At 64.6% G+C, this 19,805-nt stretch overlaps 4 protein-coding genes across 7 annotated transcripts; 3 read left to right on the plus strand and 1 right to left on the minus strand.

Moving 5' to 3' along the window:
• The first annotated feature begins 6 nt into the window (after window positions 1-6).
• On the plus strand, window positions 7-3,529 carry LOC118159817 (glyceraldehyde-3-phosphate dehydrogenase 2). 2 transcript variants are annotated; one of them, XM_035314371.1, is made up of 11 exons: window positions 7-107; window positions 345-441; window positions 520-626; window positions 1,028-1,118; window positions 1,411-1,529; window positions 1,613-1,694; window positions 1,789-1,940; window positions 2,512-2,674; window positions 2,750-2,847; window positions 2,934-3,047; window positions 3,399-3,529. In XM_035314371.1, exons 1-10 carry the CDS (start codon window positions 79-81, stop codon window positions 3,004-3,006), a joined length of 1,011 nt encoding a protein of 336 aa, XP_035170262.1. In that variant the 5' UTR covers window positions 7-78; the 3' UTR covers window positions 3,007-3,047; window positions 3,399-3,529. The 2 variants fall into 2 exon arrangements, with proteins under 2 accessions (XP_035170262.1, XP_035170261.1); XM_035314370.1 differs by having other exon boundaries at window positions 2,934-3,529.
• Window positions 3,530-3,837: 308 nt separating this feature from the next.
• On the plus strand, window positions 3,838-6,840 carry TMEM147 (transmembrane protein 147). Its single transcript, XM_035314372.1, has 7 exons — window positions 3,838-3,992; window positions 4,676-4,745; window positions 4,855-4,920; window positions 4,994-5,130; window positions 5,717-5,801; window positions 6,145-6,266; window positions 6,698-6,840. The coding sequence occupies exons 1-7, from the start codon at window positions 3,916-3,918 to the stop codon at window positions 6,816-6,818; spliced, it is 678 nt and encodes a 225-aa protein (XP_035170263.1). The 5' UTR covers window positions 3,838-3,915; the 3' UTR covers window positions 6,819-6,840.
• A 195-nt stretch (window positions 6,841-7,035) lies between these two features.
• Window positions 7,036-14,159, minus strand: ATP4A (ATPase H+/K+ transporting subunit alpha). The gene is made up of 20 exons (XM_035314363.1): window positions 13,791-14,159; window positions 13,411-13,518; window positions 13,071-13,130; window positions 12,535-12,738; window positions 11,974-12,087; window positions 11,751-11,885; window positions 11,541-11,658; window positions 11,201-11,469; window positions 10,681-10,879; window positions 10,501-10,610; window positions 10,278-10,412; window positions 10,007-10,187; window positions 9,353-9,522; window positions 8,988-9,124; window positions 8,759-8,909; window positions 8,120-8,575; window positions 7,633-7,766; window positions 7,440-7,541; window positions 7,249-7,340; window positions 7,036-7,131 (listed from the first exon to the last, which is right to left on the minus strand). The coding sequence occupies exons 1-20, from the start codon at window positions 13,800-13,802 to the stop codon at window positions 7,103-7,105; spliced, it is 2,916 nt and encodes a 971-aa protein (XP_035170254.1). The 5' UTR covers window positions 13,803-14,159; the 3' UTR covers window positions 7,036-7,102.
• An 882-nt stretch (window positions 14,160-15,041) lies between these two features.
• On the plus strand, window positions 15,042-19,549 carry CD22 (CD22 molecule). Of its 3 annotated transcripts, XM_035314364.1 has the most exons (9): window positions 15,042-15,161; window positions 15,346-15,771; window positions 15,849-16,166; window positions 16,461-16,721; window positions 17,051-17,305; window positions 17,831-18,094; window positions 18,447-18,713; window positions 18,965-19,228; window positions 19,334-19,549. In XM_035314364.1, the coding sequence occupies exons 1-9, from the start codon at window positions 15,125-15,127 to the stop codon at window positions 19,435-19,437; spliced, it is 2,196 nt and encodes a 731-aa protein (XP_035170255.1). In that variant the 5' UTR covers window positions 15,042-15,124; the 3' UTR covers window positions 19,438-19,549. The 3 variants fall into 3 exon arrangements, with proteins under 3 accessions (XP_035170255.1, XP_035170256.1, XP_035170257.1); XM_035314365.1 differs by lacking the exon at window positions 17,051-17,305; XM_035314366.1 differs by lacking the exon at window positions 19,334-19,549 and having other exon boundaries at window positions 18,447-18,738; window positions 18,792-19,106.
• The last annotated feature ends 256 nt before the right edge of the window (window positions 19,550-19,805 follow it).

Genomic DNA, 19,805 nt, shown 5'->3' on the forward strand with positions numbered 1-19,805 from the left:
GGGCTTAGAGCTGGGGGGGGGGGGCACCGCGGTGTCACCCCCCCCTTGTCCCCCCCAAGGGGCACGCAGCCGGTCGCCATGGCGGAGCTCACCATCGGCATCAATGGGTAAGACCCCCAGCTGCTAATTACTCCTTCCACTACTAATTACCTCACTTTATTACCTATTAACCTCTGCTATTAGTTACCTCAATTTATTACCTGTTAATTGCACTTCTATATGGTCTTTTCTCCTCCTAATGAACTTTTTTCTTTTCCCCTCTTTTAAATCACTTTCTTAATTACTCTATTGCCCTCCCTCCCTCCCCCCATTTAATTAACCCTCCCCCCATTAATTAACTGCAGCTTCGGCCGCATCGGGCGGCTGGTGCTGCGCGCCTGCCTGGAGAAGGGGCTGCGCGTGGTGGCCATCAACGACCCTTTCATCGACCTCAACTACATGGTGAGGGGGGGCCGGGGGGCGCAGGGACCCCCCTCACCCAATTAACACCCCCCCCGCTAATTAACACGCTCCCCCCAGGTGTACATGTTCAAGTACGATTCCACCCATGGGCGCTTTGGGGGCGAGGTGAAGGCGGAGGACGGGAAGCTGGTGGTGGACGGCGCCGAGATCAGCGTCTTCCAGTGGTGGGGGGGGTGTTGGGGACACGGGGGGGGACGTTGGGGACACCTCGGGGGAGGGGGGAAGGGGGGGGGGACATCAGGGTGGGTGCTGGGGTCGGTGTCCTGGGGGGATATGGGGACCTCGGGGAGGGGGGGACACTGGGAGCAGGGTCTTCCAGTGGTGGGGGGATGTTGGGGACACGGGGGGGGGGGACAATGGGGACACCTCCCGGGGGGGACAAGGGGGAGGTGGGGTCAGTGTCCTCCTGGGGGAGACATTGGGGAGGGGGTGACACCAAGACCTGCACCCTCCGGTGGGACAAGGGGACATGGGGGGGGTCAGAGATGCCACAGGGACTTCGGGGGGGGGGGGGTGTCCCTGGGTGTCCCCCCCGTGTCAGTGTCCCTGTCACCTCTGTCCCCAGCATGAAGCCCAGTGAGATCCCCTGGGGTGACGCCGGCGCCCTCTACGTGGTGGAGTCCACCGGGGTCTTCCTCACCGTCGACAAGGCCTCGGCGAGTGTCACCGTCACTGGGGGAGGCATGGGGACACGGTGGGGGACAGCCCCTAGGGATGGGGTTTGGTGGCCCTCAAGGCTGGGATTTGGTGGCCCTTGGAGATGAGGTCTGGTGGCCCTTAGGGACATGGGGTGGTCACCCTTGGGGATGGGGTTTGGTGGCCTTTAGGAACAGGGGTGGCCACCCTTGGGGTTGGGAGCCGCCGGCCCTTGGGGATGGGGTTTGGTGGCCCTTGGGGACAAGGGTGGTGGCCCTTGGGGACATGTTGGTGACACCCCGTCCCCCCCAGGCCCACCTGCAGGGCGGTGCGCGGCGCGTGGTGATCAGCGCCCCGTCCCCCGACGCCCCCATGTTCGTCATGGGGGTCAACGAGGACGCCTATGACCCCGCCACCATGCCGGTGGTCAGGTGAGGCTGGGGATGGGGTGGGGGGAGGGACACCTTGGGGACAGCGGCATCCCCGCACTGACGTCCCCCCCCGTGTCCCCCAGCAATGCCTCGTGCACCACCAACTGTCTGGCGCCGCTGGCCAAGGTCGTCCATGACAACTTCGGCATCGTTGAGGGGCTGATGGTGAGCGGGTCCCCACGGTGGTGGCACATCCCCCAGGGTGGTGACACGTCCCCATGGCTGGTGGCACATCCCTGATGTGTCCCCATGTCCCCAGACCACGGTGCATGCCTACACGGCCACCCAGAAGACGGTGGACGGGCCCTCGGGCAAAGCGTGGCGTGACGGCCGCGGCGCCCACCAGAACATCATCCCTGCCGCCACCGGCGCCGCCAAGGCCGTGGGCAAGGTCATCCCCGAGCTCAACGGGTGCGTGTCACCTCCCTGTCCCCTTGTGTCACCTCCCTGTCCCCTTGTGTCACCTCCCTGTCCCCTCATGTCACCTCCTGTCCCCTCCTTGGCACCTCCTGCTGCCTCCCCGCCACCGCTGTGGTGCTGGTGGGGGGCTTATGGCCATGGGGTGCTCATGTCAGGGGGCTATGGGGTGTCCCCAAGGTGTCCTTGTGTCCCCAAGGGTACCCCTCTTGGCGCTGGGTGCCATCCCACTGTCCCCTCCTGTCCCTTCCCCACCACCACTGTGGTGCTGGCAGGGGGTTTCTGGCCACGGGACGCTCATCCTGGGGGGCTTTGGGGGTGTCACTGGGGTGTCCCCAAGGTGTCACGACATTCCTGGGGTATGCCAGAGGTGCCACCGTGTCCCTAAGGTGTCACCAAGGTGTCCCCATGTCCCCTCCCTAGGCAGGGTGGAGACCTTGATCCCCACGCGCCACCACTGTCCTCCCTGGAGGTCCCCGAGGTGTCCCCAGGGCGCACCCCAGGGTGCTGCTCTCGGCTCCGGGTGCCACCCCGTTGTCCCCCCATTGTCCCCTTTGTCCCCCAGGCGGCTGACTGGGATGGCGTTCCGCGTGCCGGTGGCTGACGTCTCGGTGGTCGACCTGACGTGCCGCCTGGCGACCCCCGCCTCCTACGGGGACATCAAGGACGCCATCAAGCGCGCGGCCGCTGGGCCGCTGGCAGGGATCCTGGGCTACACCGAGGACCAGGTTGGGGACATCAGGGAGGGGGGTGGCGGACGCGGGGACGTTGGGGACCCCCAAGGGTGACTGCGCCATCCCCAGGTGGTGTCGTCGGACTTTGTGGGTGACAGCCACTCGTCCATCTTCGACGCCGCCGCTGGCATCGCCCTGAGCGACAACTTCGTCAAGCTGGTGGCGTGGTGCGTCCCTGTCCCCGCGTGTCCCTGAGGGGTGCTACTGTGTGTCCCCCATGTGTGTGACACGCTGCCACTTGTCCCCCCCGCAGGTACGACAACGAGTACGGGTACAGCAACCGCGTGGCCGACCTGCTGAGCCACATCTACTCCCGGGAGATCTGAGCGCCACCGTGTCACCGCCGTCCCCGTGTCCCCGCCATCACCAGGACCCCCCTAGTCGTGTCCCCACAGTCACTGGGACACTCAAGTCGTGTCCCCCTGTCGCCCCCCCCAAGTCGTGTCCCTGCTGTCACTGTGTCCACCCACTCGTGGCACGGTGTCCACGCTGTCACTGTGTCCCCCTGGTTGTTTCCCCCAGTGTCACCCTGGTATCCCAGCAGTGTCACTGTGACCACTGGTCACGTCCCCGGTGTCACCAGGTTGCCCCCCGTTGTGTCGCCACTGTCACTGGGGCACCCCACTCGTGTCCCCATGACCCCCACTTGTGTCACTGTGTCCCCAGTGTCCCCAGGACCTCCCCAGTCTTTTCCCCAGTGTCCCTGGGGCACCCCACTCGTGTCCCCAGTGTCACCGTGTCGCTGTTTCCACCCCGTGTCCCAATGTCCCCATCCTGGCCCCTCCCCCAGTGTCCCCAGGCTGTCTTCCCCCCCCCCCCCCCCCCCCATAAAGCTCCCATCCAAGACCATGTCCTGTGTGGTGCTGGTGGGGGGCGTGGCCTCATGGAGAAGGGCGTGGCCTTGCTGGGAGGGGGCGTGGCTTCACTGGAGGGTTGTGGTGTCGCGGGGGGTATAGGTGAGCTGAGGGGGGGGAGGGGCCTTACCGGAAGGGGCGTGGCGTCCCAGCGGGGGAGGGGCCTCAGAGCGGGGGGCGTGGCGTCGCCTAGGGGGGTAGACTCGCTGCACCCAGGGACTTCGACGTCACTGTGGGCGTGGCGGTGCTGCGGCGCGGGGCGCGCTGGGAGTTGTAGTCCCGTGGGGGCGGGGCCTTCCCGCCGTGCCCCGCGCTGGGGGGTGGGGGAGGGGGAGGCGCGTCCCCGCGGCCGTGGCCGGTGCAGGGCGCGTGCCCGGCGCCATGACGCTGTTCCACTTCGGGAACTGCTTCGCCCTGGCCTACTTCCCCTACTTCATCACCTACAAGTGCAGCGGGCTGTGCGTGCGGACTGGGGGAGCTGGGAGGAGACTGGGGGGCGCTGGGAGGGAGTGGGAGGGACTGGGGAAGGCTTGGGGGGCGCTGGGCCTGACTGGGAGGGAGTGGGAAGGGACTGGGGGGCACTGGGAGGGACTGGGGAGAGACTGGGGGGCTCTGGGCCTTACTGGAATGGACTGGGGAAGGGCTGGGAGGGACTGGGTTGTACTGGGAGGGAGTAGGAGGGGACTGCAGGGGAAATGGGAGGGACTGGGGGAGGCTGGGTTGTACTGGGAGGGCGTCAGGAGCACTGGAGGGGGACCAGGAGGGACTGGGGCATACTGGGAGGTGGCTGAGATGGAGTGGGGAGGGAGGAGGGGGGCACTGGGTTGTACTGGGAGGGATTGGAGGCGGGGATTAGAGGAGTTTGGGAGGGGCTGGGGGGCACTGGGGAAGGTTGGGGTGCCCTGGGAGGGGGGACTGGGAGGTGTGAGTAGGGGTGCTGTAGGACTGGGGTATACTGGGAGGAAACTGGGGCAAACTGGGGACACGGGGAGGGGCACACAGGTAAACTGGGACGCACTGGGGGGAAGCAGAGGGGCACTGGGGGGAACTGGGCATCCTGGGGGGCTCCTGGGAGGGTTGGGGGGGATGTTACTGGTGAGCACTGGGATGTACTGGGATTTACTGGTCCTGTGCCCCACAGCTCAGAGTACAGCGCCTTCTGGCGCTGCGTGCAGGCGGGAGCCACCTACCTGCTGGTGCAGCTGGGGAAGGTGAGGCCAACTCCCTCGGGTGGGGGGGGTCCCTGGGGGGTCCCTGGGGACTTGGGGAACCCCCCCCCGAATTTTGCCCCCCCCCCAACCCACTCTTTCCCCCCCCCAGATGCTGTTCCTGGCCACTTTCTTCCCCACTTGGGAGGGTCCCTCGGGCGGCTACGACCTAGTGGGGGTAAGTTGGGGGGAGCTATGAGGGAAAAGGGGGTTATGCCCCCCCCCCTATATTTTGTGTGTCCCCCCCCCAGGAGTTCCTAAAGGCCACGGTGGATGTGGCCGACCTGGGGGGGCTGCAGCTGGCGCTGGGCCGGGGTGCAGGGAAGGGGGAGCACCGCATCCTGGTGGCTGCCATGGGCTGGGCCACGGCTGAGCTGCTCACGTCCCGGTACGTGGGCAGTACGGGGGGCTGCGGGGACCGGGGGGGGCTATATGGGACCACACGGGTGGCTATAGGGGATGGGGGGGTGGGAGGGGGGTGTAGAGGTCTTAAATGAGGGTGGTCAGGGGGCTATAGGGCGGGTAGGAGGGCTCCGGGGGGGGGGGGGGGGGGGGGGGATTTTGGGGCCTGTGGGGCGGCTATAAGAGCTTGTAGAGGAATATGAGATGTTTTTGGGAGGGTTATGGGGGGGTTTATAGGGGATTTTGGTGCTCATAGGGTGGGTGTAAGAGCCCATAGGAATCTGTAGGGGAATATAGGGCCCTTTGGGAGGGTCATGGAGGGGTCTATAAGGGGTTTGGGCAGCTGTAGCAGGACTGTAAGAGTCTATACGAGTCTGTAGGGGAATATAGGGCCCTTTGGAGGGGGTGGGGGGCATCTATAGGGACCTGTGATGGATTCAGAAGTGTGGGGAGCTACAGGGGGCTTGGGGGGTTCTATAGGCGGCTGGAGGGGGGCTATATGGGATTGGAGGGGGCTATGGGGGGGTGGGGGGAGGTTGGGCACGTTCCTGAGGTTTTTACCCCCCCTGCAGCTGTGTCCCACTGTGGGTGGGGGCGCGTGGCATCGAGTTCGACTGGCGCCACGTGCAGATGGGGCTGGACTCCAACATCAGCCTGGTAAAGGGGGGGGCTTTTTTGGGGAGGGGGGAGAGGCAGTATTCCCCATTTATTGGGGGAGGGGGAAGCATCTGCCCCAGGGATGGGGGGGCATGGGGGGCAAATGGGGAGGGCAGAGGGGCAAGGGAAGTGCCCCTAGGGGGGTTATTGTCTTTGCCGGGGGGGGTTATTGTTTTTAAGAGGGGGGTTATGGTCTTGGGGAGGGGTTGTTGCCCTTAAGGGGGGGTATATTGTCCTTGGGGGTGTTGTTATTGGCCCTAAGCGGGGGGATTGTCCTGGGGAGGGGGGTATTTTCCTTAAGGGGGGGGTGTTATTGCCCCCCGGTGACGTTGCCCCTCCCCAGGTGCGCCACGTGGCGGCAGCGGCGCTGCTCTGGGCCTCGGGGCGCCACGACCTCCCCCCACGCCTGCGCCTGCCCCTGGGGGGGCTCCTGGTGGCTGCTGCCTACGAGGGCTTCCTCACCGGGTGGGCGGGGCTTCAAGGGGGGCGGGGACTGGGGAGAAACGGAGGGGTGGGACTTTGGTGGGGCGGGGCTTCTATGGGGGGCAACGGGGCTTCCTCTGTGGGGGTGGGGCTTCCTCCATGGGGGTGGGGCTTCCTCTGTGGGGGTGGGGCTTCTTCCTTGGGGTGGAGCTTCTGGGAGTGGGTGAGGCTTATGTTGGGGTGGGGCTTATGCTGGGGGTGGGGCATGTCTCCATAGGGGAGGGGCCTTGGGGTGGGGCTTGAGGGAGGGAGAGGGCTCCAGGACCCAATAGGAAAATGGAGGGGTGTGGGGGCGGGGCTTGGGGTGGGGGCGGGGCTTACAAGTTTCCTCTGGGGGGCCTCAGTGGGGATGGGTGGGGCCTTGCCCCCCCGAGGGGGTGGGCCCCACTGAGGCCCCGCCCCTTTTCCAACAGGTGGGCGGGGCAGGCACTGGCTCTGGGGCCCTGGGGCGCGCTGGGGGTACGGGCGCTGGGGGCAGCAGCGCTGGGGCTGGGGGCGCTGCGGCTGCTGGTGCCCCTCCTGCCCCCCCCCTGAATAAAGCCCACGGTGTTCCCAACTCCTTTATTGTCATACCCGGGGGGTACAGGTTTTGGGGGGGCTCCAGAGTTTGGAGGGGGGGGGGGTCCTGGAGAGGGCCCTGGTCCCCTGGGGGGGGGGTCTTGATGTCCTGTAGGGGGGCACCTTGGAGTTCTGGGGTGGGTCCTGGTGTCTTAGCGGGGGCCCTGGAGTCCTGGGGGAGGTCCCAGTGTTGGGGGGGGGTCCGAGTGTCCTGGGGGGGGGGACACGGATGCCCCCGTGCCCCTTGTAGGGTGGCAGCCTCAGTAGTAGAGCTCACGGTCCCACCAGCCTGGGGGAAAAAGGGGGATGAGAAGGGGTCCTGGGACCCCAAAGGGGGGGGTACAGGACCCCTGGGGGGTACAGGACCCCTGGGGGGAGCACAGGACCCTTTGGGGGGGGAACTGACTCCCTGGGTGCCGCCGCACGCCCAGCTTGCGGATCTCATCGTAGATGAGGATGAGGAGGCCGAAGGGCATAGGCACAAACCACCACTGGAACCTGCGGGGAGGGGGCGCTCAGGGTGTGCCAGTTTTGGGGGGGGGGGGGGGGGAACGACCCACCACGGGGGGAAGGTCATGGTGGGGGTGGGGGGCCCACCGGATGGGCATGAAGTTGAAGATGTTGGGCATCCCGGGGCAGTAGCAGAGGAAGCAGCCGATGGACACCTGGAAGACGATGGCGATCACCAGGATGTGGTTCCTGCCGGGACATGGAGGGGGGGTGGGTGTAAGACCAGGCCCCTGTAGCCCCCATGGGTGCCGTGGGGCCCCTGTAGCCCCCCTGTAGGCACCGGAAGAGGCCCTGCTGCAGCAGGGAGAGGCGCCGGGTCTTGCGGATGAGGACATCGGCGATCTGGCACATCTCGATGCTGATGAAGAAGACGGTGTAGCACGTGTACTGCTGGTAGCGGCGCTGCTCGAAGGTCTGCAAGGAGACCACAGGGTGGGTCGGGAGGCCGTACAGAGACCATATAGGGCTGTATGAGGCTGTATAGGGCCACGTGGGGGCTGTATGGGGCAGCATGGAGCTGTATAGGGGCAGTATGGGGCCATGTAGGACCATAAGAGGCCATAGAGGGGCTGTATGGAGGCCATATGGGGACATGGGGGGGGCATATGGGGCTGTATGGGATACTTACAGGGCTGTATGGAGTCTGTATGGGGCCGTATAGGGGACCTATGAGGCCACATGGGGGTGTATGGGGCTATATAGGGGCCATATAGGGCCATATGGGGGCCAAATAGGGCCGTGTGGGGCCATGTGGGGGCCGCACGCACCCACTGCTGCCCATAGCTGTCCTGCAGCTCCTGCTCGTGTGTGTCCTCCCAGCGCGGGCGCAGCCCCAGGCAGAGCAGCGGCCACCAGCCCTCCTGTGCCATGGCCACGAAGTAGTCGGTGAAGCCAGCGAACGACTGGATGGCGCCTGCAGGGACGGTGGGCACGCTGTCCGTGTCCCCCCACACACACCACCCCCCTACCTCCAGGGGGGTCCAGGCTGCTCCCCCGCCAGCCCGGGCCCTCCCCCCCCCCCCCCGATTTTTGTGTCCCTCTCCCAGCATCCCACCTTGCTCCACACCAGTGACGATGGAGGCAAAGTTGTCATCCAGCAGGATCATGTCAGCTGCGTTCTTGGCGGCATCGGAGCCGGCGATGCCCATGGCCACCCCGATGTCAGCGCGCTTCAGTGCTGGGGAGTCGTTCACCCCATCCCCTGTCACCGCCACGATGGCGCCCTGGGGACACGGACTTGGGGACACCGGCCGGGGGAGCGCTGGGGTGCCCCCAATGTCCTCCCAGTGCCCTGAACCCACCCAACGTCCCCAGATCCCCCAAAGCCTTCGAGTTGTCCCCATGTCCCCAGTGTCCCCCTATTCCCCAATGTCCCCCCATGTCCACAGTGCCCCCTATGTCCCCACCAGCCGCTGGCAGCTCTCTACGATGACAAGTTTCTGCTGCGGTGACGTCCGGGCGAAGACCATCTCCGGGTGAGCGCGCAGGATCCCCTCGAGGACGCCCGGGGCCATGCCAGCCAGCTCAGCCCCTGTCACCACTCGTGCCCGCGCCTGCCTGGGGACACCGGACACTGGGTCCCCCAGTCTGGGTGCACCCCGTCACCCCCCTGACCCTGGGGACGTCGGGTCCCACCTGGGGTCCACCTGCTCCAGGGGCACCCGCAGCCGCGCTGCCACATCCTCGGGGGTCTCGCTACCCTCTGAGATGATGCCGACAGCGGCAGCGATGGCCTTGGCCGTGATGGGGTGGTCACCGGTCACCATGATCACCTGGGGGGGACAAGGGGGATGCTGGCGTGATCCTGCTGTGCCCTCACATCCCTGTCCCCATGTCCCCTTTGTCCCCCCTCCCCTTTTCTCCTCGCTTGTCCCCATCCCCACATTCCTTCCATGCCCCCCCACGTCCCCTCCATGTCCCTCCCCATCCCCTCCATGTCCCCTCCGTGTCCTCCCCATCCCCTCCATTCCCTTCCCGTCCCCGCTGTCCCTGTGGCCTACCCTGATGCCAGCCGTGCGGCACTTGAGCACAGCGCGGGGCACGGTGGCCCGCGGGGGATCAATCATGGCCACCAGCCCAGCGAAGCAGAGGCCCACGGCCACCTCAGGAAGTGCCTCAGGGTCTGTCCCTGCTGCCACTGTCCCTGCGGGCAGCCAGCGCGCACAGAATCCTGGAGACACGGCAGAGACGGGGACATTGGAGCATGACCCATTTCCCCCCCATGTCTCAATTTCCCCCTCCCAGTCCTATTATGTCCTGCATTAGCTCCCTGTCCCCTTATGTCCCCATGTCTCCCCATGTCCCTACTCCCCCCCCCAGTCCCATTATGTCCCCCATTCCCTCCATGTCCCCCTATGTCCACATTTCCCCTCTTGACCCCGTCCCCCCATGTCTTTATTTCCCCTCTCAGTCCTACCATGTCCCCCATTCCCCCACGTCTCCCCATTCCTCCCCATGTCCCCACTCCCCTCCATGTCCCTCTATGCCCCCCACTCACCCCAATATCCCACTATGTTCCCAATGTCCCCAATTCCCCCCATGTCCCCCCATTCTTCCCCATGTCCCCAATTCCCCCCATACCCCACTATGTCCCGAACATCCCTACACCCCGCCATGTCCCCCTATGTCCCCCACGTCCCCCCGGTGCCACTCACCCAGGACACGCTCCCCGCGGCCCCCCAGGTCAGCATAGGCCCCCTCGAAGGCCTCCCGCCACTGGGTGTCGAGCGGCAGCTCCTGCCCCTTTATCATGACGGTGCTGCAGCGCTCCAGCACCCGCTCGGGGGCCCCCTTCAGCACCAGCAGCTGGCGGTCCCCTGCCGCGTGCACTGAGAGCTGCAAGGGTCCCCTCATGGTCACCTCGACCCGGCCCCCGACCAGCGCTCCAGGTTGTCCTCCCCCCTCCTTGGTGCCCCAGGTCCCCACCTGGAACTTGTTGGTGGAGTTGAAGGGCAGCTCGGCCACCTTGGGGAAGTGTCCCCGTGCCTCTGACACCGTTCCCACTGTCACCTCGGCGAATTTCAGCAGCGCCGTCTCGGAGGCATCACCAATGACCTCGCGCTGTGGGAATGGGGTTTGGTGGGGTCCTCTACAGGGGTCCCGGCTCATAGGACCCACTAAGCTCACCATGGCCCCACCATGGCCCCACCTTAGCCACAGGAACGTTCTCCTGGCCAGACTTGAACTGGGCCCTGTTGCAGAGGGTGACGATGCGGCTCAGCAGCGTCCACGTCTCCGATGACTGGTCAAAGCTCTGACCTGGTGAAGGGGATGTGGGTCACCTTGGGGTCCCCACCCCAGAGGGAGGGGAGGTGGGTGCCTGGCTCACCCGACTGGTCCTCGGTAGTGTCGGCCGTGTGGATCTGGTTGTCGAACCAGAGGTGTGCCACCGTCATGCGGTTCTGAGTGAGGGTCCCAGTCTTGTCAGAGCAGATCACTGAGGTGGAGCCCAGCGTCTCCACTGCCTCCAGGTTCTTCACCACGCAGTTCTTCCGTGCCAGCCGCTTCGCCGTCAGTGAGAGGCAAACCTGGTGCAGGGGCACCCTGTCAGGGCTCTGGGGAACCCCAGAGGTCCTCAAGCCCCCATGTGATCCTTGGGACCTTCTGGACCTCCTGTGGTGGCCTTGGAGCCACAGGGACTTCCTGGAGGGCACCTGATACCCACAGACCCATGGGGACCCCTTGGGCCCATATGGCACCCACATTTTGTGATGGACCCATGGGGACTTCCTGGGTCTCATGGGATGTCCAAGGAACCATGGGGAGCACCCATGGGACTGTAGCACCCATGGGACCCAGCCACAGCCCAGGCTGCCCTATAGCCCCTCCCACAATGTCCCAAGCCATACTGTGACAGTGGCCAGCAGCCCCTCAGGGACATAGGCCACGACGATGGCCATGAAGAAGACCATAGCACGGAGGAAGGGGTATCCGATGACCATGGCCACCACAAAGAAGGTGGCGCCAAAGAAGATGGCGAGGCCGGCGATGATGTCAACGAAGTGCTCGATCTCGATGGCAATGGGCGTCTTCTCGTTCTCCACACCTGAGGCCAGGCTGGCGATGCGCCCGATGATGGTCCGGTCACCTGTGTTGATCACCAGCCCCGTGGCAGTCCCTGCAGGGGAAGCCAGGTGTCAGGATGGGGAATGGGTAGGACATGAGGTGCCTGGGTGGCATCTGGCCCACCTTCCAGGCACATGGTGGAGAAGAAGGCAATGTTGCGGGTCTCCAGGGGTGAGTCATGGGTGCAGTCGGGTGACCGTGTCTGCGGCTCAGACTCCCCTGTCAGCGACGAGTTGTCCACCTGGGAGAGGGGGGACGACACGGCTCAGCCCAAGGTACCCAGGCATCCTGGTGCCCATTCTCCCTCCAGCTGACCCATGTGCCCAGGCCCACCTTGCAGCCCTGGGCTGAGATTATGCGGATGTCTGCAGGCACTCGATCCCCGCCTTTGATCTCCACCAGGTCCCCGACCACCAGCTCGTTGGCATTGATCTGCAGCTTGTCCCCTTCCCGGATCACTGTGGCTTGCTGCAGGTGACACAGGGATCCTGTGGGATGAGGGACACGGTCCCATCCCATGCCTCAGGGTCCCAGGTTGTGGGTACTCCCCCCTCACCTGGGGGACGAGGTTCTTGAAGCTGGCAATGATGTTGGTGCTCTTGAACTCCTGGTAGTAGCCAAAGCAGCCAGTGACGACGACAACAGCAATGAGGGCGATGGCAAGGTAAAGCTGGGGGGGGAAGGTGGTGGTGAGGGAGAGAGGATCAGGCCACAGGACAGCTCCCACAGTGGGATCCCCCTCCCAAAACCCATCCCATAGAGGTGGTGAGGACCCAGGTGTCCAGGTATCCCTACCAAGGGGATCCAGGCATCTCCCTGGCCAAGATGGACCCAGGTATCCCTCTGCCCTCAATGTGTCCCAGCTCCCCAAAGCGTCCCAGGTGTCCTTACACCTCCGGAGGGCCCCAGGCACCCATACTCTCCCCCACAAAGGGTCCCTGGTTTCCTCCCCCTCCAGCACCACAAAGGGACCCAGGCATCCAGGTACCCCCCAGAAGGTCCCAGGAACTTGGGGACTCCCTGGAGACACCCACGTTCCCCTCTCCCAAAGACCCCTGGCTTCCAGGTGTCCCCCCACCAGGTGTCACCCCCCCCCATCTGTCCGCCCCAGGCGTACGTTGTCAGCACTGCCGCGATCACCCTGCCCCTCCTGCACGCCGTAGGCAATGAGACAAATGGCCGCTGCCACCCACATCAGGCACTGGAGTCCCCCAGCCAGCTGCCGCCCAAACTTGACGCACTCAGGGGTCCCCCGAGGGGGGCGCAGCTCATTGGGGCCGTCCCGCAGCAGCCGCTCAGCCGCCACTGCCCCCACCAGGCCCTGCGGGGGCCAGTATGGTTGTGAGGTCAACAGGGACCAAGGGGGTTGTGGGGTCTAAGGGTTGTGGAGTTGGTGGAGTCAGTGGGGTTGATCAATGGGGTTGAAGGGTTGTGGGTTTGGTGGGGTCAACAGGGCTCATGAGGGTCATGGGGTTGATCAATGGGGCTGAAGGGTTGTGGGGTTGGTGGGGTCAACAGGGCTCATGAGGGTCATGGGGTTAATCAATGGGGCTGAAGGGTTGTGGGGTCAGCTAGGCTGATGGGTGTCAACATGAGGGGTGGGTTAATGGGGTTGTTAGGGTTGGCACGGGTCATAGGTTGGGGGCTGCCCACCTTGGTGATGCTGGTGCTGTACTTTGCCTCCAGGTCGGGCAGTTCGAGCTTGTGGTCATCCTGGGGGCACCAGCCTCAGCACTGACCCTTGGACTCCGCATCCTCCAGTGTCCCCCAGCATTATCCAGTGACTCTACCAGTGCCCTATGGACCTGCCCAGTCCCCTTTTGACCCTTGACCCAGCCCTCTCCATTGACCCCTCCCAGTCCCTCCCACTGACCCAATAACCTTTGTTGACCTCCCAGTCCCACCAGTTGACCTCCCAGTGCCCTCCATTGACCCTCCCCAGTCCCTTACCATTGTCCCCCACTGGTTTCCATTCCCTCCCAGTGCCCCATACCACATCCATCTCCTTCTTCATGTCCTCCAGCCGCTCCTGCTTGCGGCGGCCGCGGCCCTTTGATGCTTTGGGGGGGGCCGGGCCCCGCGGTCCCAGCTCGTAGCTCTCCTGGGGGTCAGGAGTTGGGGGTCAGGGGGTTGACTGGGGTTGGGAGTGGTCCCTCCATCCCTCCCACATCCCACTGCCATCTCTCCCCTCATCTCTTGCCTCCTCCTCTCCAGGTGTTCTGCTGTCTGTCCCTCCACCCACCTGTCCCTCTGTCCATCTGGTCTTCCTTCTCATGGCCCATCTCTGGCCCACAGCCCATCTCCATCTCCATCTCCCATCTCCATCTCCATCTCCCCCACGTCTCCTGCTCCTCCTTCCCCTCACCTCCTCACCTCCTTCCCCATGGTGGCTCCCAGTGGCTCCCAGCAGCTCCCAGTGGCTCCCAGTCTGCTCCCGACCTCCCCTTATAGCCCCGGGAACCGCCCCAAGGTGACCTTACCCTGGGTCCTTCCTGCAGCGGGGGGGCATTGGGTGCCCGGGTCCCCTTGGAGGGACGATGGGGGCAGGGGCCAGGATGCCTGGATCCCCTCTGTGCTCCCTGAGGGGCTCCTCCCTGAATCCCCTGGGGGCAGAGGGATGTGGGACTGCCCCACTGAGGAGCAGGGAGCCTGGGTCCCCTGGAAATTAGGGTTGGGGTCCCCTTGGTGTTGGGATCAGGGTGGGGGGCAGCAGGAAGCTGGGGTTTGTGGGGGACACTGGGGGACACCGGGGGGGCAGAAGGGTGGGCTCCCAGACACCAAGGTCCCCCCAAGCCCAGATGCCCTCAGAGTGCCCTTGGTGCTCCTGCCCCCCCCCCCCCCCCTATCAGTTGCTTTCTTATCAGCCTGGGGAGGGACAGACGCTGGGTCCTACCTGTCGCTTGTTAATGGTTAATTACTGATAACTTATCAGCCTCCTCCTGGTGCCTCTGGGAGGGGGGCAGTGGGGGGGCATTTGGGGGGTCCTGGAGAGGTTTCTGGGGACCCGGGTGGTGCGGGTGTACCCCCCTGAAGTGCCCCTGGGGGACTGGGCTCCCATCATGCCCCTCTCTGCCTCCATGCTTCCCCCCAAGGGAACTGAGAGCATCTGGGCTCCCATGCTGCCCTGCTCGGCTCCCCAGAGAAGCCCAGCAGCTGGGCTCCCAGCAGGCCTTGCGAGGCAAGGAGGGGGAGGATGTTAATAGCAGGGGGCTGTGGGGGTCACAGAGACCCCTTTGGGCAGGGGGCCAATGGGGTGGCACTTGGGGTAGGGGGCCTATGGGGTGGCACCAGGGGAGCCCGTGGGGTCGTTCCAGTGACACCCAGACCCCTGGGTCCCCTTGGGGCTGTGGGGGTCTGTGGGGTGGTCCCCAGGACCCCTTGGTCTGGGGGGGGGTCTATGGGGTGGCCCCCAGAACCCTGGGACCCCTGGGGTTAGGGGGTCTGTGGGGTGACCCCCAGCCCCCTCCCTTCCCTTTAGAGTCACGTGTGTACGGGGAAGCCCCGAAAGCAACCGAGCCCCCTGGAGAAGGGGGAAGGAAGTGGGCTCGGCTGCCTTTGAGCGGGGGAGGCCGTTGGCACCCGGACGCTTGGGCCCCCCGCAGTGCCCCAAAGGGGCGGGGAGTGGGGATGGGGCAAAACGCAGACACTGGGCACCCCAAACGCCTGGGTCTCCCAAACTCCCTGCAGGGGCTTTGGTCTCCCCAGCCATGCGGTTCTTCATCTGCCTCTTCTTCCTCATCCCGGGTAGGAACTGAGGGGGACGTGGGGGCATTTGGTGGGGAAGTGGGACCCTGAAAATGGTGGCGGGTCCTGGGGGAAATTGACAGGGGGGCTCCACACTACTCCGGTGGACCCTGGTGGACAGGGTCCCTACCGGGCAGTGCTGAGGGGTGGGTGCCAGCTCCAGGGTCCCCGCTGCCCTTGGCAGGTGCTGCCCCAGCCGTCTGCCCGAAGCCGGTGACTGGCCCGGAGGAGGTGGTGGCTGGGCTGGGCTCCTGCGTCCTCATCCCCTGCCGCTACAACCTGTGCCAGGCGGGACCCGGCACCCGCCTGCCCGCCCTGCGCTGGCTGCAGAAGCCTGTCTACGACTACGGCCTCCGCGACTACCTGGGGCGGCTGCTGGTGAGCACCAGCACTGGTGTCACCAGCTCCAGGGCCAGGATCGGGCTCGCGGTGTCACCCCAGCCCCACACCCCCACCGCTGCCACCCCCTCTGGGGAGGGGGACTGCAGCCTGGTCCTGTCCCATGTCCGGGCTGAAGATGCCGGTGAATACGGGCTGCGGCTGGAGGCCAACGGCACCCGCCCCAACCGTGACCTGCGCTGGTTCCACAAAGTTGTCCTCAACGTCACCGGTAGGGACTGACTGCCCGCTGTGCCCTCTGCTCTACCCCCATTGTTACAACCAACCCTACACTGGTGCCTCTTGCAGATGCTCCCCCTGCTCCCCGCCTCTGGCCAGACCCGCAACCCCTCATCGAAGGGCGCACAACCACCCTGGGGTGCTGGTTGCCCCCTGCCTGCCCCGAGGACACCATCACCCTTGCCTGGGATGGGCCAGCCTCCAGAATGGCAGGGGCAAAAGTGCAAGCCTGGACCCCTCCAGACCTCACTATGTTTCCCCCGGCCACCGGCATCAGCTTGGACTTCAACCCCACCTGGTACCATGACAAGTCCAACATCAGCTGCCTCCTGCGGGGGGCTGATGGGAAGACTGTGACTCAGACAACCCGCCAGCTCCAGGTCCACTGTGAGACTTGGGGGTGTGCATATGTGCATCCCTAGGGGGTCCTGGGGTGGCTATGGGGGGGATTCGGTGGTGATACATGTTTCTATGTGGCTCTGGGTGGGCTGAGAGAGGTCCCTAGGGTAAGCTATGAATGTTCTAGGGATCGACAGGGGGCTGAGGGATCCCTCAAAGGTCCCATGGGGACCCTCCAGGGTGTTCTGGAGGGATTCTGGAGGTTCCTGGGGTGTCTGTAGGAGTCTAGGGGTGCACATAGGGCTTGTACTGCTCCATACTGGTCCGTACTGGTCCCACCAGATGCTCCGCGGGATGTGCGGGTGGAGATAATGCCGACGTCCCCAGTCCACGAGGGCTGGCAGGTGACGCTGAGATGCCACGACTCCGCCAACCCCCCGTCTTTCGCCTATTCCTGGAGCTTCAGCGGCCTGGTGCTGTCCTCCAGAATGGACAAGGTCCTCCTGCAGTCAGTCCAGGTCCATGATGGCGGTGCCTACCACTGCCATGCCACCAACATTGTGGGGACGATTGAGTCCCCTCCCACCATCCTCGAGGTCTACTGTGAGTAGGACAAGGTGGTGGCATGGGAGGGGGTGGTGGTGGTTGTATGGGGGGGACGACAATAGCTGTTAATGACCCCAAGACCCACCCCTTGACCAACCTGTCGATCATCCATAGCCCCACCCCTTGAGGAAGCTCTGTCATCTCTAGCCCCATCCTTTGGGGTCCTGCTGCCTGTCATTGCTGGCTTCACCCTTTCCAAGACACCTGCCCATCTCACCTCCCCTTGTCCCAGGAGACACCTGACAATTCCCCTTCGCTCCTCCCCTTTCTGTCCATGTGGGTGTGGCTATCCTACCACTGCCCCCAACCAATATGGCTGTCCCTAGATGCCCCACGGGATGTACGGGTGGAGGTAACGTCCCCCGTCCACGAGGGCTGGGAAGTGACGCTGAAATGCCGCGACTCTGCCAACCCCCCATCCCGCACCTATGCCTGGAGCCTGGAGGGCCAGATCCTGCCTCACAGCTCAGCCCAGCTCCGTCTGTGGCCAGTCCGGGAAGTGGACGGCGGCTCCTACCGCTGTCAGGCCACCAATGCCATAGGGACGGCTGATTCCCCCCCAGCCCTCCTTGAAGTCTACTGTGAGTGAGGCAAGATGGTGGTACAGATGGGGGTGGCCTAGATGGCCACAGGGCAGTCAGGGTGGTGGTAGTGGTGGGCAGAGTGGAAGTAGGGGTGGCCTAGATGGCCATGGGGTGTCCGAGGTGGTGGTAGGGGTGGTCTAGATGGCCATGTGGTGGCCATGGGGGTGGTAGGGGTGTCCTAGATGGCTGTGGAGCAATCAGGGTGGTGGTAGGGGTGGCTTAGATGGTCAAGGTGGTTACAAGGTAGTCAAGGTGGTAGTAGGCATGGTCTAGATGGCCCCAGGGCATCCGAGGTGGTAGTAGGGGTGGCCTAGATGGCCACAAGGTAGTCAGGGTGGTGGAAGGGGTGGCCTAGATGGCCATGAAGTAGTTGGGGGGATGGTAGGGGAGGCCTAGATGGCTATGAGGTGGTCCGGATGGTGATAGTGGTGGCCTAGATAGCCACGGGGAGGCTGAGGTGATGTTAGGCGTGGCTTAGATGCCCCTGGGGTTTCCTGCCCTAACCCCACTGCCCCACACCAGTCCGGCCCAGGAATGCCACCCTGACGGTGCTGACCCCCCTGCCGGTGCTGGCGGGAACCCGTGTATCGCTGCGCTGTGAGCTTGGCCTGGCCCACCCGCCTCCGTCCACCATCCAATGGCTGCGCAACGACCACCATGAAGCCAACACCACTGGCCCCATCTTCAGCTTCAACGCCGAACCCACCCGAGTCAGCACCTACCGCTGCGTTGGCCAAAACATCGCTGGCTCCACCCAATCCCCGCCCCTTGCTGTCATCGTCTGGTGTGAGTGGTGGTTTTGAGACACCCCCCCAGTCAACACCAGGCCCCCCGTGGGGCTTTGTGCCCTGGTGTTGCGTGCCTCCCCGTTGCCATTCTGCCCCCCAGTGGTGGTTTTGAGCCCCTAAAATGACCACTTTGGGTTCTTCCAACACCATGTGAAGGTTTCAAGCCCTGTCATGGCAGTTTTGAGACGCTCCCTGCCCCCCCCCCCCCCCCCCACCCCCCCCACAGCCCTAAATTATGGTTTCATTGCCTCTCTCCCTCCCTTACCATTTTGTGAGTGCTCAAGGGACAGTTGTGATATCCCAGGAACTGTTTCAATCTCCCCCCAAAATGCTGGTTTCTCTCCCTACAGATCCTCCCCAGGCTGCTTGGGTGCGGCAGAGCCCTGGGGGACAGCTGGTGGCTGGGAGAGGCCCGGTGCGGCTGCGCTGCGAGGCTGGGGTGGCTGAGCCCCCCATCTACAACATCAGCTGGTTCAAGGGGGGGCAGCGGCTGCTGGCCTCTGGCCCCAACCTGCTGCTGCCCGGTCCTGAGCCTGCTGATACTGGCACCTACATCTGCGAGGTCCGAAATGTCGCAGGGGCTGCCCGCAGTGCCCCCACCACTCTCAACATTCTCTGTGAGTTACAACCCCCAACACCAGGGTCTGGGTGGGGGACCCCCAAAGGTCCCCCAAAGGGACCCAGGAGACCCCAAGGTCTGGGTGAGGGACCCTGACACCTCCAAAGTGACCTAGGGGACCTCAGGGTGTGGGTGAGGGACCCCAACACCCCCCTGGGACCCAGTGGGACCCCAATGACCCCAGTGGGACCCTGGTGGCCGTGCCCCCCACCGGGGAGCTGGGTCCCCAGGCACTTATGCTGGGTGTAGTTGGGCCACAGTCTGTGGAGCTTGTGCCGGAGCCAGGAGAGGACGTGTATGAGATGACCAGCGTGGCCCTGCACTGCCGCGTGTCCGCCCAGCCCCTGCCCAACGCCTTTGAGTGGTTTCATGATGGTCGAACCCTGGGCCGGGCCTCCAAGGACCTGTGGGTGCTGCGTGCTGTGGGCATCCAAGCATCTGGGCGCTACCACTGCCGTGCCACCAACTCCATCGCCTCTGCTGACTCCCCTGATGTCACCATCACAGTCTACTGTAAGGGATATGGACACCCTTAGGATGCCTTCGGGACACCCTCCTGGCCTGGGTGGCTGGGAAGGACGCAGGTGTCTTCATCTTCCTGTTGCCTCTCCCTTGTAGACACCCGGGCCACCATCCTGAGAAAGACCTTTCTGGGCCTCGGTGTGGGGCTGAGTGGCCTTCTGCTGCTGGGTGCCCTTGGGTGCTTCCTCCACCGCCGGTGAGACTGAGCACCTGGGTGTCCAAGCATCACTGCTGCTCCCTGGCTACCTGTGTGCTCCTGGGGCCCCCAGGTGCCACTGCATCAATCCCAGGGGACCCAGCTACCCAAGTGTTCCTGCAGGTGGCAGCGGCAGATGGCAGCTGATGAGGAACCAGTTGTGGAGCCATCAGGGACCTTCTTCCTCCGCAACAAAAAGGTACCAGACCCCCCTCCCGGTCATGGCCACCTGGGTCACTCTTGGGTCCCCAAGGGCCCACACCCATACCCGGCTCCCTCCTGCAGCCTCGGCCACCCGCGTCTCCACAGCCACCCCACAGTGCTGATGACACCATCAGTTACTCATCACTGGTGTCCCCTCCTGGCTCTGGA

This window comes from Oxyura jamaicensis, unplaced genomic scaffold (genome assembly GCF_011077185.1).
Source record: "Oxyura jamaicensis isolate SHBP4307 breed ruddy duck unplaced genomic scaffold, BPBGC_Ojam_1.0 oxyUn_random_OJ72166, whole genome shotgun sequence".
Classification (NCBI taxonomy): Eukaryota; Metazoa; Chordata; class Aves; order Anseriformes; family Anatidae; genus Oxyura; species Oxyura jamaicensis.

Excerpts from the sequence above, each read along its gene's own strand:
- LOC118159817 (XM_035314370.1), top strand. The coding sequence starts at position 79 with ATGGCGGAGCTCACCATCGGCATCAATGG. Across the intron at positions 1,119-1,410 it reads TCACCGTCGACAAGGCCTCG|GCCCACCTGCAGGGCGGTGC; the intron begins GCGAGTGTCACC and ends CGTCCCCCCCAG. Across the intron at positions 1,530-1,612 it reads GCCACCATGCCGGTGGTCAG|CAATGCCTCGTGCACCACCA; the intron begins GTGAGGCTGGGG and ends CGTGTCCCCCAG.
- TMEM147 (XM_035314372.1), top strand. The coding sequence starts at position 3,916 with ATGACGCTGTTCCACTTCGGGAACTGCTTCGCCCTGGCCTACTTCCCC. Across the intron at positions 4,746-4,854 it reads TGCTGGTGCAGCTGGGGAAG|ATGCTGTTCCTGGCCACTTT; the intron begins GTGAGGCCAACT and ends TCCCCCCCCCAG. Across the intron at positions 5,802-6,144 it reads TGGACTCCAACATCAGCCTG|GTGCGCCACGTGGCGGCAGC; the intron begins GTAAAGGGGGGG and ends GCCCCTCCCCAG.
- ATP4A (XM_035314363.1), bottom strand. Across the intron at positions 12,739-13,070 it reads ACAGCACCAGCATCACCAAG|GGCCTGGTGGGGGCAGTGGC; the intron begins GTGGGCAGCCCC and ends TGGCCCCCGCAG. Across the intron at positions 9,523-10,006 it reads CCGCGGGGAGCGTGTCCTGG|GATTCTGTGCGCGCTGGCTG; the intron begins GTGAGTGGCACC and ends CCGTGTCTCCAG.
- CD22 (XM_035314364.1), top strand. The coding sequence starts at position 15,125 with ATGCGGTTCTTCATCTGCCTCTTCTTCCTCATCCCGG. Across the intron at positions 16,167-16,460 it reads CCGCCAGCTCCAGGTCCACT|ATGCTCCGCGGGATGTGCGG; the intron begins GTGAGACTTGGG and ends TGGTCCCACCAG. Across the intron at positions 16,722-17,050 it reads CACCATCCTCGAGGTCTACT|ATGCCCCACGGGATGTACGG; the intron begins GTGAGTAGGACA and ends GGCTGTCCCTAG.